The 16,020-nt window shown below is 35.8% G+C and overlaps 1 protein-coding gene across 1 annotated transcript in view; it reads left to right on the top strand.

Moving 5' to 3' along the window:
• Positions 1-14,476, top strand: part of DTHD1 (death domain containing 1) — a 71,421-nt gene extending 56,945 nt beyond the window's left edge. Inside the window, exons 9-10 of the mRNA XM_036762330.1 lie at positions 12,135-12,192; positions 14,157-14,476. Of these exons, the coding sequence (XP_036618225.1) occupies positions 12,135-12,192; positions 14,157-14,476 (378 nt within the window). The remainder of the gene's footprint in view (positions 1-12,134; positions 12,193-14,156) is intronic.
• The last annotated feature ends 1,544 nt before the right edge of the window (positions 14,477-16,020 follow it).

The following is a 16,020-nucleotide window of genomic DNA, read 5'->3' as shown; positions in this document are numbered from 1 at the left end:
TATTTTTCTTTTTTGGTTCCATAAAGAGTATAACAAAGTATTAATTGATCTATGGATTACATGCTAAGATGGTGGGAAAAAACATGTTGGAAGCTTTGGGAGTGTTATTTGCAAGTAAGAAGACGTACAGTGAGGTCTCTATTGCATGCATGTATATATATATATATATATATATATATATATATATATATGTATTGCTATATATATATATATATATATATATATATATATATATATATATATATATACCTGTGTACATAAATATACATACCTATCTATCAATCTATCTTCTCCAATAAGTACCACACTGCTTCTGATAGTGCATATATCTCAAACTCTTCATAGGATCTAAGATTGTCTTAGGGCTTACAGATGGCTTTTAATAATGTTGAATGAATTATTTAGAACTTAGTATTAACTTATGTTCTGGCATCTAGCATCTTCTTGGGAAATGAATCATTTATGATGTAGGCAGCTTAATTTTCATAAATAACTTTTTCATGTTTCAAAGGTCTGCACTTTGCCAAAGTATTTAATCACTTGCCAATATCACTTATAGTTTTACACATACCAGTGCTATGAATACTTGCTTCTACACATCCTATAAGGATTTTTTCCATCAACCTATAATATTGCAATTTACTTTCATGATCAATTTTGCTTTTACTATTACTAATTAGTCTCAGTGTAGAAAGGAATTCAAGTTGGTGTGGTTACAGATAAGAAAACTGAGGTTTAGAGAAATGAAAATGGTCACATAGCTAATGATCATCTTAAGTGGGATCTGAACTCAGGTCTTTGTGATTCTATGTCCAGCCTGGTTACCACAAGGAGCACAGGTGGTGCTTTCATCACTCTTGCTTATTGAAGTCAGTGGCATTAGAAGAGAAAGGCAGATTTGGAAGGTAACAATTGGTTGTAAAGGTGATGTCTGAGAATACGAATTTGATTTCTGTACCATGAATAGAAATTTAGGAATTATAGACTATTGCCCAGGGACGAAGTATATCAAACAAGGATTAATCAAAATGTATTTTCTTGGAGTTTTGGAAATCTAATTAAAAAACAAACAAAGTTTAAACTAGAAAGGAAGAGCAAAATGTATATGTGTATCTACCATGCTATGTAACATAGAGCAAGGGTTCATAATTCTTTTTTTTGTCTCATATATCTCTTTGGCAGTCTAGTGAAGCCTATGGATCCCTTCTGAAAATGCTGTTTTTAAATGCCTAAGGTAAAGTACATAAGATTACAAAGGTAATAGAATTACAAACAGAGATGTAATTTTCCGCCTCCAAGTTAATGGACTCCCCTAAATATATTTTGGGAGTCCATGGACCCCAGAATAAGGCCTCTTGCTGTGGAGAGAAATTACAACATAGGAAGAATAATAGTAGAGACACCCAGAACCTTGTATGAGACAAAATCCAAGAAGGGACCCAGTATTTGTCTGTACACAAATGTACGAAGTATTGATAAAATGAAAAGTGAACAAAAGAGCTTAATGCAGAGACAAATTTGACTAAATTACATTTCCAAAACTCCATGACTACTGAGACATAAGATGGGGCCCATTGATGGAACATGATTATAGAATGTTAAATATATAAATAGATTTATATTGTTTATTATATATAAATATGTAAAAAATAGCAGGTTAGCATTGTTAATTAAGAAGATATAATTAACATGAAAAAACCCAGAAATTAGAGCAGGGAAACATAATGGGAAGCATTTGGGTGAAGATCTGGAGAATTGTATTCTTCATCTGTTTTTCACCAACATAGAGGAGTTGTTTACTAAGGGGGAAATGAACCCTTGAAACTTGGGAATTTTGAAGTGGAATGAACATTCCATCTTAGAATGTGCAATAGAGGAGTGGCAACTTGGGCTAAATTTCATGTGCCTTAGGTTTTGGAAGTACAGATTTCAAGATTAAAAAAAAAGGATGGATAGGATTTCATAACCTAAAATTCTATAGGGAAAGTTAGACCAAGAGTCATGGGAAGAGCTAAAAAATGTGCTCCTGAAGACAGTAAAAGAAAAGATTTCAATGAGGAGGATAAAGTGTGAACTATCTCAAGAGACCAATGCTCAGGGAGTTCGTCGTCGTCATCATCATCATCATCATCACTAGTGTTTGTATAGCATCTACTATGTGCCAGGCACTGTGGTAAGTACTTTATAAGTATTATTATATTTGATCCTCACAACAACCCTGGAAGGTAGGTGCTATTAATACAGTTGAGGAAACTGAGGCCAAGAGAGGTTGAGTCACATAGTAAGCTATCTGAGTGAGAATTTGAACTCAGGTCTTCCTGACTCCAGGCCCAGGGCTCTATCTACTGTGCCCCCTAGTTGCCCTGACCAACTTTGATTTTTAAAATACATATAAAGAAGATAGAGTCAATATATATTGAGGATGAGTACAACAGCATAGGGTAGTCCTACTTTGAATAGTGTTAAGTATATTTAAACTCAAGGTAAACTAAGCAGGTGAAATAAGGTTTTTATTTAAAAAGGCTTTTGTTTTTATTTTTATCTTTTATTTACTTTCTAAAGCCACATTAGAGAAAAGAACATATTTTTTTTAAAGGCACAGAGTCACTACATGTGATAGATGAGACAAAGATAACTGATGATGAAGAGAAGGGCCTTCTGTTAAACTCTTTGCTTCTAATTTCTCTGCCAAGGTGAAGACTTTGGGGGCTAGAAGGAACAAAGCAAAAAATGCTGATAGGAATTTGATAATCTGAATATGTAGGGAGATAGGGAACACCTAAGCACGTTTGATGAGTTCAAGCTATCAGGGTCGAATGACCTACATCCCAGAGTGTGAACGTTGAGTCACTGCCAATAAATTTCAAAAGACTATGGAGAACACTAGAGGTCCTACAAGACTGAAGAAGTACAAATATTATACCACTATTAAAAAATGAAGAGAATCAAATTTGCAAAGTAGCGGTCTGTGAGATCAGCCGCAGTTTCTGGGGAAAATTTTAGAATATTAACCACTATAGAGATAGTGAAACTTTAGTGATCACAACAATCCAGGATGACTTCCAGAACATGTCCTGCCAGACTAACTCTGTTTCCTTTTGTATAAGGTTATTAATCTACTAGATCAAAGGGATGCTGTTGCTATAGTTTACCTAGATTGCAGCAAAGTATTTGATAAGATCTCTTATGCTGTTATTATGGAAAAGATGAAGAGGTATGTTAGGCTGTGGTAGAATAATTCAATGGGTTTAGAATGCACTTAATAGATAGACCCAAACAGAAGTCATTATTAGTTTCATATAAATTTGGAAGGAGGCCTTTAGTGGATTGCCATAAGGATCTATGCTCATCCCTTAGGGTAATTCAGGGGATCAAACAAGGCTTTGGGGAAAAGATGACTATTAGTGCTTCTTCTCAGCCATCTCAGGGTACTCATGTGTCCCCAGCTCCCCTCCTATTAGAATCAGTGGTGTATAAGGATCCAGTAAATTCGGCTCACAATTATATGTAAATTAATGATGATTTCTTCTAGACATAGCTATATGTGACTAAGGGCAAAGAAATGACTCTTTAATTGCAGATTTTGAAATAAGAATAGTGATGTGAGGATAGAGCTTCAACGGCAATTTTATTGCTCAGGGAAAGCACCATAAACCATAATTTAAAATAAAAATTTTATGACAAATTCATTCAGCGGGGGTTGGCTGGTTGTATTCAGCTGCAAACCTTTGCCCTGAAAGCTCAACCTGTTTTATGCCAGAGTGGTCTATCTGCTTCCGTTTTAAAATAGTTCCTAGCTTGGAGATTTATGTAAGCAATCAGTTGACCCTAGTTCTGCTTTCAAGTAATGCTAGTTAAACAATGAACTTCCCTATTTTTCAACTGAACTCCTGACATGTGATTTCTAAGTAAACGATGAAGCTGCTCAAAAGCAATTGTTTTCTCTCAAAGTCAAATAACTTTGCTGGCACAACCTGTCTAATAGAGCAGAAAGAAAGACAGGCACATGGGTTTGATGTAATTCTTCAGAATGTCTACTTTTCACTGAACTTCATTTTTATTTCTTTTTCCTCCTCAAACAAATTGATTGATGGATTTCCCTACAATATAACCCTGAATAATTTTTAAGGGTTTACATAATCACGTGAATCTTTTTTTTCTTTTTAAAATCCTGACTAAATAGTTGAAGATATTAGAACTGATTAATTTTTCCCTCTTAACATCCTTAAATTAAAGGTAATTAACATATTATGTATTTAAGGTTTGTGGCTCCTTTACATTGTAAGATTTACAGTATGGCCTCAAATTCCAAGGACAAAAAAAATCTCTAAAACATAAATAATCATCAAAAAACCCAGGAACAAATGGTTTGTAGATTCTCCTTGAGAGACAAAATAAAGGAGCTAGCAGGTTTGGTTTCATTCTGTGCCCAAAGGCAACAAAACCATTTCATAGGAGCCCCAGTAATTTCGCCTTACAGTGCTCACAGTAAACATAAAAAGAACTTTGAAGATAATTGTAGCTTATGTGACAATATTTGTTCTAGAACATAACGATAGGGAAGTCCTCTACACCAACTCATTGATGCTAATTGACTTCAATATGAAGGGAAAACAAGAGGACGGCAAAAAATGTTTTGGAAAATGTAATTCAGTATTAAGAAACAAAAAAGGTCAAAGACATAAAACGAACTGAGAAGTCTTATGTTAAAGATCTTGAATAATCTTTTAAAGAAGAAAGCAAAAGGAATCTTGACCTGACAAGCAGTGAACATGACTATGAAAACTAGAACTGATTATATCTTGAGAGTCAGGAAATGACTACATTCTAACGTGAGAGTTATTTCTTAACTAACTCTTCACAGTCAGAATAGCAGCATTTGTCAGAGCAAATGTTAAAATCCATGTCAAAATAGAAAAAAAAAGAATAAAGATGAGAAAAAGGTAATGAATGAATTTACACAAGTTCCCACTTGATGAAATCAAAGAAGCTTTTGATGTTAAAAAAAATCAAAGTTGATAACACAGACCGTCAACATTTCCTACAGACCTTTAAAAACATTAAGCAATCATCACAACATGGAGGCCCAGAGAATCCAGAAACCATCTCAATTAGCAAATAGTTGATCTCTATTCCAAGAAAGATCTATAAAAGCCAATAGCAACCCTAGTTTAAAAAAGAAATTCATTTACAAAATGTGATATGGGAGGATGGCAAAAGATTAAAAGCAGTATCACATCATAAAACAGAAAAGAGTGGTGCAGAGGAGGAAAAAAAATTGCATGAAACGTGGCAGGAGATGAGTCTTAGTCAAAACATGCCAAGTTTATTCACACTTGAAAGTGGAAGAAAGACCAGAAAACCAGAACAGGTCTTTTAGCATTTCTTTAACAAACTATTTTCACCACTAATGACCATGTAACTACTATATTTGGATTCTTATACACAAGTCCCAGATGTTCTATATGCATAATTGGAAATGATACTAAAGAAGAAGAGTACAGGAAGAATAGGTGGAACTGACCAAGTACATACTCTATGCTAGAGATCAGACAATTTTGAAAGCATTGGAACATTGATTTTCAAGATGTCTAAAAGAGAGGAAGGTATTGAAAAATCAGAAAAAAATCAAGGATGGTGGAAAGAGGTTCAACCTCCTCCCCACTTCAATTAATGTAATGACAGACAATCTGGAACTTAATCATAAAGTATTAAGGGCAAGGGAGGGAAATGTGATCCTCCCCCTCCCTCCCCATCCTCAGAATCAGTCAATCAATCAATCAATGTGCCTAGAATGTAATCACAAAGTAGATGTTAAGGTATTTTACCACAAACCTACCAGAGTATGTGGATAAGTCCTTGTAAATCTGAGAGGATTATAGGGCTTTGGCAATTGGATAAGGGCAAAATGATACCACTCAGGAAAAATCTTGTGATTGGTTGAATGAGTCACTCTCTTGGGCTTACGTATAAAAACAGTAGGTCAGTTCAAGAGTGGAGTTTTCAAGTTTGGGAGAACAATATTTTTTCCCACCACTGACCATGGAATTGGGGGGACTAGACCACTGGGAAATTATTCATCCAGCCAGAAGTGGACAGACATCCTAAGGACAGCACAGACAGATATGGAAAGAGGCAGTTCTAGACAGCATGATTCCTTGTGGAAGAGAAAAGCTCTGCCTATGTACTCAAGAAAGGATGAGATCCTGGGAACCCAGCTGAGGGTCCCACTTGGCTTAGAGCTGCACCTTAGGTGAGCTGGGTGAGGACTCTATAAAGAGAGAAGGGAATTACTGTACCAGGATTTGTGACTTATCCTTTGCCACATGTGTATCCTACATCCTATCATATTACTCTAAATTTGAACCTCCTTCTCCAATGAATGATATGTATATTTTTGGCAGAGTGAGCCCTAGGTTGTGGTGGTGGGGCAATCTTTTGTACTACTTGTTTTTACAATATCATCTTTTCTAAAATAGTTAATTAAATTGATTTGCTGATTGTTAATGAGATAAACACAGGTGGGGGCTTAAAAGCTAAGTGTTAGAAGTTAACACTAAAAGGTTATACTGAAAATCCTGAGAGTATAGACTACTCCAAGGTTAAGATATTCTATTGGTCTACATCCCCTCAAAACCATGAAGACCCATCAATGTGTTTCTTTTTTCCCAGCCAGCCACAGGACACAATTAGCTCAAAGCAATTAAAAGCAAAGCAATCAAAGCAAATACATTGAATAAAATAACATAGTAATAGAACACCTTCCTTCTCACTAAACTTGAGGTATATTCTCTGACGAATGCACATGCCATCATTTAGAAGAATGGGTATACATGGGAAATGATGCATGAAGAGTATTCATAAGGAACAATGTTCAAAGCACAGCTCTCATAGGGAATATGTATGGAAGGATAACCTATGCTTCCTGATGCTTCAGGAACAACAGTGATTTCTGGTGATATTATTGTGCTGGCCTCACTGGGTCTATTCCCCTCTGGATGTGACATCTCCTTTGTGATTGTTATTTTGAAGGTTTTGCAGTAATTTGTAGTATTTGCTGCTTTGCAGGGTTTATGGTTGCAGCTGAGTATGTATTTCCTGGTGGATATTGGTCACTACTCCCAGTGTGTGAGTAGCATCATCTTGGAGCTATCTTCTTATGGCAAATGATTTTCTACAGTGGGCTAATCATCATGTTCATACAACTGATTAAAATAGGTGGAGAATACTGGGTTTGTATTTTCCAATCTGTTGATTATTTTCAAAAGTATGATAGGCTAGATTGGCATGCTGCTATAAAGTCCCTCTTCTCCCAAGGTGAATTCCATGGAGATGTCAAACTCAGAGAACACTCTTCCTAGTACCTAGCACAGTTTATTACACAGTTTTTTTGACAGACTTTAGAAGCCATCTACTCCAACCCTCTCATTTAACTGATGAGCAAATCGAGGCCCAGAAAGGTGAAGTTGTTCATCCAAGGTTGCAGGGGTAGAAAGCTGCAGCACAAGCTGAGGTCCTGTGACTTCAAGTTTAGAATGCTTTCCTGTATTCCATGATACTTCTTTGATAGGCATAACCAGTGGTAATTTAATTCAGCAATCCTCTGATTATCAGTATCCTTAGGTACTACAAATGGTTTGCTACCATCAATGGGAGATATCTTGTAAACAGTGCAAAGCGAAGAAATTTCCATGTGTCTGTTTATGGCTGACACTGACCTTATGGAGCTGAGCCTTAGAATACTACAGACCCTTCTCAATGAAATTCATGGCCACTCAAAATCAATTAGCCTAAATTATTTCCAAAGAAAAGAAGTGGATGAAGAATGGCTATTTTTTAAACTATGACATGAAGTTCAATAGGCAGCCCATTTATTTAGTTAATCAATACAGATGTGTTGGGCAGGCCCTGCAGATGAACAGTGAGCTGAATCTGAGTTGGATTTCTTAGGGGAAATTATACAGTGCCTTTCTAAGGTGTAAATGCTCACACTGAAAATTTAACAATGGCCACTCATGAGCCAGTTTGGGGTGGCTCCATCATAGCCCTGCCTGTATATGTGTGTGCATTTTCTTCTCTAGTTAGGCTGTAAGCTCCTCAAAGGCATAAGCTGCTTGTATTCCCAGCCGACAGCATAGTGCTTGGCACATAGGAAAATGCTTGTTAATCAACTGACTTGGCCAACAAAGGTCACATAGTATATCAAAGACTTAGCAAGACCTAGAAGGCAGATCTCTCAAATCCAGTCTTCTTTCCTCCACACCACTAGTATTAAGCAAAAAGTTCACTACGATCAACATTCTTAGACGTTTTTGAAAAGGAATAATAATGTACATGATGGTTCCTTGACATATTTGAGTTGCCGATATTTGTCCCAGAGTTAGTACATTATTTGTTCAATCTTATGTAAGCTTACTTTTATGTCTCTTATTTTTGTAAATTTGATTCAGTTCCTTATATCTTTAAGAAATGAGCCCTTATCAAAGAAACTTGCTGAAAATTTATTTCTGTTTCCTGCTTTCCTTCTAATTTTGGCTGCATTAGTTTTATTTTTGCAAAAGCTTTTTAATCTCATGTAATCTAAATTATCCATTTTAAATCCTGTGATGCTCTCTATCTCTTGTTTGGTCATAAACTCTTCCCTTATTCATAGATCTGACAGGTTCATTTTTCTATGCTCCTCTAACTTATGATATCATCCATTATGTCTACATCATTTATCCACTTTTACCTTATCTTGGTATACAATGTGAGATATTGGTTTATGCCTTGTTTCTGCCAAATTGCTTTCCAGTTTTCCCAGCAATTTTTGTCAAATGTTGATTTTTTTATCCCCAAAGCTTGGATCTTTGGGTTTATCAAACACTAGATTATTATGGTTATTTGTTACTGTGTATTATATATCTAACCTATTCCACTGATTCACCACTCTGCTTCTTAGCCAGTATCATATTGTTTTGATGATTATCACTTTGTAATATTGTTTGAAATCTGGAACTGTTAGGCTACCCTCCTTCACATTTTTTTTCATTGATTCCCTTGATATTCTTGACCTTTTGTTCTTCCAGATGAATTTTGTTACTATCTGTTCTCACTCTACAAAATAATTCTTTGGTAGTTTGATTGGTATTGCACTGAATAAGTAAAGACAGGTAGAATTGTCATTTTTATTACATTGGCAAGGCCTACCTATGAACAGTTAATATTTCTATGATTGTTTAGTTCTGTCTTTATTTCTACGAACAGTATTTTTTTAGTTGTGTTCTTATAATCCCTGGTCCTACCTTGACAAGTAGACTCCCAAGTATCTTATATTGTCTTTAGTTATTTTAAATGGAATTTCTCTATCTCATGCTGCTAGGTTTTGCTGGTACCATATCTAAATGCTGGTGATTTGTATGGGTTTATTTTATACACTGCAACGTTGCTCAAGTTGTTGATTGTTGTTTTTTTAGTTGATTCTCTAAGGTTCTCTAGGTATATCATCATATTATCTACAAATAGTGACAGTTTTATTTCCTCATTGCCTATTTTTATTCCTGCAATTTATTTTTATTTTTTATTGCTAAAGCTACCATTTCTAGTACAATATTGAATAATAGTGGTGACATCAACTAATAGGCACCCCTGCTTTGTTCCTGATCTTATTGGGAAAGCTTCAAGTTTTAGCTCCACTACAGATAATGATTGCTCTTGGTTTTAGATAGCTACTACTTATTATTTTAAGATTCCTATGCTTTTTAATGTTTTTAATAGGAATAGCTGTTGTATTTTGTCAAATGTTTTTTCTGCATATATTGAAATATTCATATGACTTTTGTTATTTTTGTTATTGATATTGTCAATTATGCTGACAGTTATCCTAATCCTAGCCCTGAATTCCTGTTATAAACCCTACCTGGTCATTGTGATATGTTGCTTTAATGTGGTAGCTGCTAAATGTTATGTGATTCTGACTCTTGCTCCACAATATTTGACATTTTTTTGGGCTGCTTGAAGTATTTTTCTCTTTGACTTATGAGCTCTGGAATTTGGCTATAATACTCCTGGGAGTTTTCATTTTGGGATTTCTTTCAGGTGGTGATTGGTAGATTTTTTTCTATTTTACTTTCTGGTTCTAGGATATCTGAGCATTTTTCCTCGACAATCTCTTGAAATCTGACATCTAGAATATTTCTTTAATAATGGCTTTCAGGTAAACCAACAATTTAAAAATTATTTCTCCCTAATCTGTTTTCCTGGTCAATTGTTTTTCCAGTGAGATATTTCACATTTTCTTCTGTTTTTTTTTCTGTCTTTTGACTTTGTTTTATTGTTTCTTAATGTCTCAGGAAGTCAGCTTCCACTTATCAAATTCTAATTTTTAAGGAATTATTTTTATCAGCGATTTTTTAAATATCTTTTTCCATTCAGCCAATTATGTTTTTAAGGTGTTATTTTCTTCAGTATTGCCGTACCTTTTTTTTTTTTTTTTTTTACAAATCTGTTAATTGTCTTTTCATCCTTTTCTTTCTTTGCTGTCATTTCTTTAGCTAATTCCCCCCCCATAACTCTTATTTGATATCAAAACTTTTTTTTTTTTTAGCTCTTCCAGGAAGTCTTTTTGGGCTTGCGCACATTTCACTTTTTTTCCTTTAAGGCTTTGTTTGTAGCTGTTTTGACATTATTGTCTTCTTTTTGGTTTGTGTCTTGATCTTCCTTGTTACCATAGTAGATTTTTATGGTCAGGTTCCTTTTTGTTGTTTACTCATTTTTCCACTTTATTTCTTGATTTGGAACTTCACGTTAACATTCAACCTTTTTCCCAGCATGAAACAGGGTGAGGGGAAGAACTGTCTTGAGCTTTAGGCTTTTTTTGCACCAATGTTTTCAGAGGTAGTCCTCAGGTTTGGAAGTTTTCAGTGCTTCTAAGATGGTATGATCTGGGGAGAGGTATAGTCACTGCTCTCCTGGTCTTCATTCTGGTCCTTACCCAGAAAGGACCCCTGAACACTTGGGATTGCAATTAATATCACTTCTTAGGGCCCCTGTTCCCTTGGGACAAGAAACAATACTATTCCTTAGAGTCCCTGATCCCTTGGGACTGGAAATGATCTGTTCCTCAGGACTTTTGCTACCTCTTGACCAAAAGTACTCCTCCCTGCCAGAATTATGACCCAGAAGTGAGTATAGGCAATGGAGTTGCCAAACAGTATCTGATCCTATGTCCAGTGCTAGCATAGGGGTCCCCTGAAATCTCTTTGTGATCAGTTGCCAGGTCCATTTTCCATCTCTACCTTGAGAACTCCCAAAGCTGCTACTGCTTCTGTCACTACCACCTAGTCCCACTACTTGTGTTTCATCCCCCTCTTCTCTGTTATAGATCTCTCTCTTTTCAACATCCTATATTGTCTTGGGCTGGAAGAATGTCTTACTCTGACCCTTTGTTGGCTCTGCCACTCCAGAACTCGATTTGAGGCAGTATGTTAAAGTTGTTCCGAGGGGGATGTTGCGAGAACTCAGCTGAATGCTTTCTCTACTCTGCCATCTTGGCTCCACCCCCAGAGTGCCAAGAGTATTGTTTTTGTATTCTAGCTCTGTCAGTTACTGAATAGTTGTATGACTTTGGGTTAGACACAATTTCGTTGAGCCTCAGTTTCCTTATCTGCAAAGTGGGGTTAATAAACATTCATAGTGCCCACCTTACAGGCTTGACAAGTAGCTTGGATGAGATAACGTATTTGAAAGTATTTTGTAATTGTAAAGCACTAACCATTACAGAAGCTATTATTTTAGGCTTCAGAGATTCATCTTAAAAGATATCAATCTTACTTGGATTGCATTTATTTGGTTAGTATGAGTGCTGCACAGTAATTTTTATGGATTATAAAAATGACATTAATGTGTATTCTTTGAGCTGAATTTGCTGAAAGTTTTGGATCAGCATCCAGTGACATTAATCTTAGCCCAAGTCTGGGAAAAAGCAATTGCTGAGCACACCCAGACCCCAACGCACAAACTAATTTTGCACACTATGCACTGTAGTTCCTCTATTTCTAAGAAGGGTTTGGGCTCATATAAGTTATTTGTACAGATTTTGTCCCCAAATTAATGACTTACTTCTGTTGCTCCTCTGCCTCCTTTTCATCCAATAGCATGAGAAATTAATCAACCATCCACAGAGCACTAAACGAATGTCTACAGATCCTTCAGGTAGGTAACCATTTTTCCAGGTTGCATTCCATCATCCCAACATTTTCATGTGAGTAGGTCTCTTCCTGAAAAAAAAATAATAGAAAAATAGTTTTGCAATTAAAAATGTAAGGGAGTTGATTATAAAAATTACTTTCCACTCAAGGGTGCTATAAGAGTAATGTTGATTCATCAACATAATAAATGCATTGTCCTTTAGGAAATACATGTACAAATGAACTAATATTTTAAAAATATTCCCCTAGTGATAATTCGATGCAGATGAAATTAAAGCGGTATTAAAACTACCAGAAATGTGGATGGTTGCATACATAGGCTTACTCATAGAACTAATGATTGCTGATTCTAGTAAATAAATAATTGCAGTTTGTACTTGACTGCTGACTAGTAGGTTTTAAATATTAGAATATGATAACTATCCCGCATGTATGAGGTCAATAATTTTAAAATGCATGTATTTCAGTGTGAAATAATACTCTGCACTTATTTACTGCTCATTCATAGCTATGCTTAAAGTAATCACATAACAATTGTGGACCCAGGAGTAGAACTAGGAATATTTTTCTACCCTGTCTCTGAATGAAACCTGCTTTATTAGTAAAATAGCTTATTATTTAGTAATTCACACGTACCAAGTAAGTGAGCCTCAAATGAACCTCAGAACTTATTTTAATGGGATTGTTATGTTATACCACACCCCTGTTTCTAATAACAATGAACTCTATGAGGCAGATTGTACAAATTCTACTTCTCCCATTTTACATATGAGAAAACTCAGGCTAACAGAAATTAAATGATTTGCCCAGGGTCACACAGCTAGTAACAACAGCTAATAATTCAGTTCGAATATGTGGTTTCATTGACAAGGCTTAACTCTCAGTAAAGAAATTTACCATTCATGCAGCTTGGTGACTCATTCATTCTTAGGGACTTTCCTGGAGGCACTGAGAGATTATGTAACTTGACCACTGTCAAACAGCTAGTATATATCAGAGGAAAGATGAACCTGGGTCTGTTTGACTTCCTGGCCGGCCCTTTAACACTGTGAATGTTGCCTCTTTGCTACCATTTACATATTTCTAATTTTCTTAGAAGATGAAGCTCTCAGCAGCTGTTTTAAAAGAGGGTGGTACCTGGTACATGGAGTCTATGTATAATACTGATGACTTTGTCAATGTAGAAGTTCCTGGAACCTCCCCCATTAAAGCAAATTGTGAGATATATAATAATCATGTGACAACATACAGGATCACACAGTAAGTTTAAGAAGTAGGATTGGAACCCAGCTTTTCTTGACTCCAAGCCCACCAATGAGTCTTCTTGGCTCCATGTCCAGAACTGTATACATTTCAATTTGTCTCTCTATATATCATATGTAGTTAGATATAAATGATTCCAAGTCAGATAGGAATTTTTTTATATATAGAAACTCAGGTTTTAATGTATTCTCACTGTATAAGTTTCTCCTCATACATATGACAGTTCTGTACTAAAAAGGTAACAGAATTTCTCTGAGGCTAATCCTGAATCAATATCAAATGGGCAGATCGGCTCATTTCAGCTCTAGTCCCAGTCTCTTCAATGCTGCTATTAAACCTGTAATCTCTCTCTCCTTTAACATCAGGTTGGGGGAAAATTTGCTGCCTGGGAATTATAGTACGGCTAATGCATAAGTAAAATTCATCATGAGGAGAGAATTTTTTTTAAGCATAAAAGCTCCCTTAATATATACTACCAGGAACAGATGAAACCTGGCAGTTGCAGTGAATCAGACACCCTTGAGCAGTTACTGAAATATTACAAACAACTGTCTCCTGGGTTGCATTAAATCTTCCTCAGGCTCTGAAGTTAGAGATTGCATTTTCACCAAAGAGATGTGGAAAACCAGATAAACATGTCACTTAAGAATAGGTATCAGTTTGATCTCTGATAACTATAATGAGTGTTAAATGTTGGCCTCACAGAAGCCCTTTGGGAAAACTTGCTGTACTGGTTGGCTGAGGAACTGTCTGAAGAAAATGCAGCATCCCTTGCTGCATCCCTCCCTCTGCGACGGAGCACCATTCAACTTGTCAAACTGAAGAATCCTGATAATCTAACAGAGCAGATCTATGAATTTCTTTCCTTCTGGAAGAAAACCCTCCCTACATCAGTTGATAAACAACGGCTTCTATCTCGTTATCTCCGAAAGGCTGGGAGGAGTGATCTTTCAGAAGAGCTCAAATATAAGTGGGAAAATAAGGTATTTTCAGAGCTTCAGCTGGGGTCAGATGTGGAGCAATAAAACCATGGTTTTCTATTTTTGTTCCCTTAGGGAAAATGTTAATGTAAATCCTGGAGAGAGTTTCTGTCAAAATTATATTGCCAGCTTCCATATAACACAGTTTAATTTATTTGATAGATGGCCTCCTGAAATCAATTAAGACAAACAGAAGGGCTAATCAGACAATAAAAGGAAATTCATAGATTTGAGTGCTTCTTCATGGGTCAACAATTCATGTTCAGCAAACTTAATTCCCTCTGGTATGCCCAACTTAAAAGTTTTAGCCAGTGTCCAACCCCCCCACCCCCCTTACATTTTAATGGCCTCTGTTGTTTCCCAAGTTTATTTTCTTAGCACTGAAATGTAAATGTCATATGTGACATATGACTCACTATTTAGTTGTATTACATGGAATGAAACTAGTCAACCATGAGATCTAGAAGCCAAGCCACCATTCCAACCACCATAAGATGTCACATAACTAGAAATTATAGACACTGAAGCATCTCAATTAGAGGTTCTTGACACAGATATTTGAAGAAACGGAAGTGCCAAAAATAAAGTAATTTTGATATTTATAAACATAGGAAAACTTCACATGTACAAATCTATACATTTAGAGTTTATATTCAATTAGAGTTAGGCTGCTCTAAAACACATTTTTTTTTATCTATGAAAAGTAGAATTGTTAATAAAATGAATGACATATGAAGGATTCTAAGGGCCTTTTGAGCTATTTAGGAAAACCAGCCACTTTAAAGTATTTTGACACTTTAAAGCATTTGTACTCAAATGACCTATTATTTTTTATATAGTATTCAGGAGATAAGCATGGTATAGTATAAAGAGTTGGTCTCAGAACCAGGAAGACTTGGGTTCAAGTACCTTCTCTGACATATATATTGGCTGTGTCACACTTAACCTTTTAGAGATTTAGGTAGTTCTCTAGGACTATAAATTGGAGAAAAGGTGCCAGTTAGCATTGGTACAAAGAGTGTCCTTGAAAGTTCCCTGTATCAGTTAAATCACAGGGTTCTATATTATTTCTAAATATATGTCCTTAAGGACAATGAATATCACCTCTTCATTAAAGGAGGTTCACCACTTCCTACACAGAAAAGCTACTTTGAAATACTTTGTTCTAGGGAAGGGAATAAGTATGTACATAGATAGCACTTATTATGTGCCAAATACTATGCTAAGTGTTTTATGCAGATATTATCTCATTTGATTCATACAACAACCCTGGGAAGAAGATGCTCTTCCTATTTCCACTTTATAGTTGAAGAAATTGAGGCAAATAGAAGTTAAGTGACTTGCCAGGACCACACAGCTAGATGGTGTCTGAGTTGAACTCAAGTCTTCCTGACTTTAGGCCCAGTGTTCTATACATCATGCCACCTAGCCTTCAAGTCTCGAATGCATTTGCAAAGCACAAATTTGTAGTTTCTTAAAAATAATCTCTCCTTCAGATACCCCCTGAATTCTGCCAGTCTATATTAGTGAAGTTTTCTGAAGGCAAAGACACCATGTCTCTTATAAACTTTGTTTCTATCTCTATACCC

Source organism: Trichosurus vulpecula, chromosome 6 (assembly GCF_011100635.1).
Source record: "Trichosurus vulpecula isolate mTriVul1 chromosome 6, mTriVul1.pri, whole genome shotgun sequence".
NCBI classification, from domain to species: Eukaryota; Metazoa; Chordata; class Mammalia; order Diprotodontia; family Phalangeridae; genus Trichosurus; species Trichosurus vulpecula.
The sequence above is the reverse complement of the archived record's forward strand: the minus strand, read 5'-3'. Positions and strand labels throughout refer to the sequence as shown.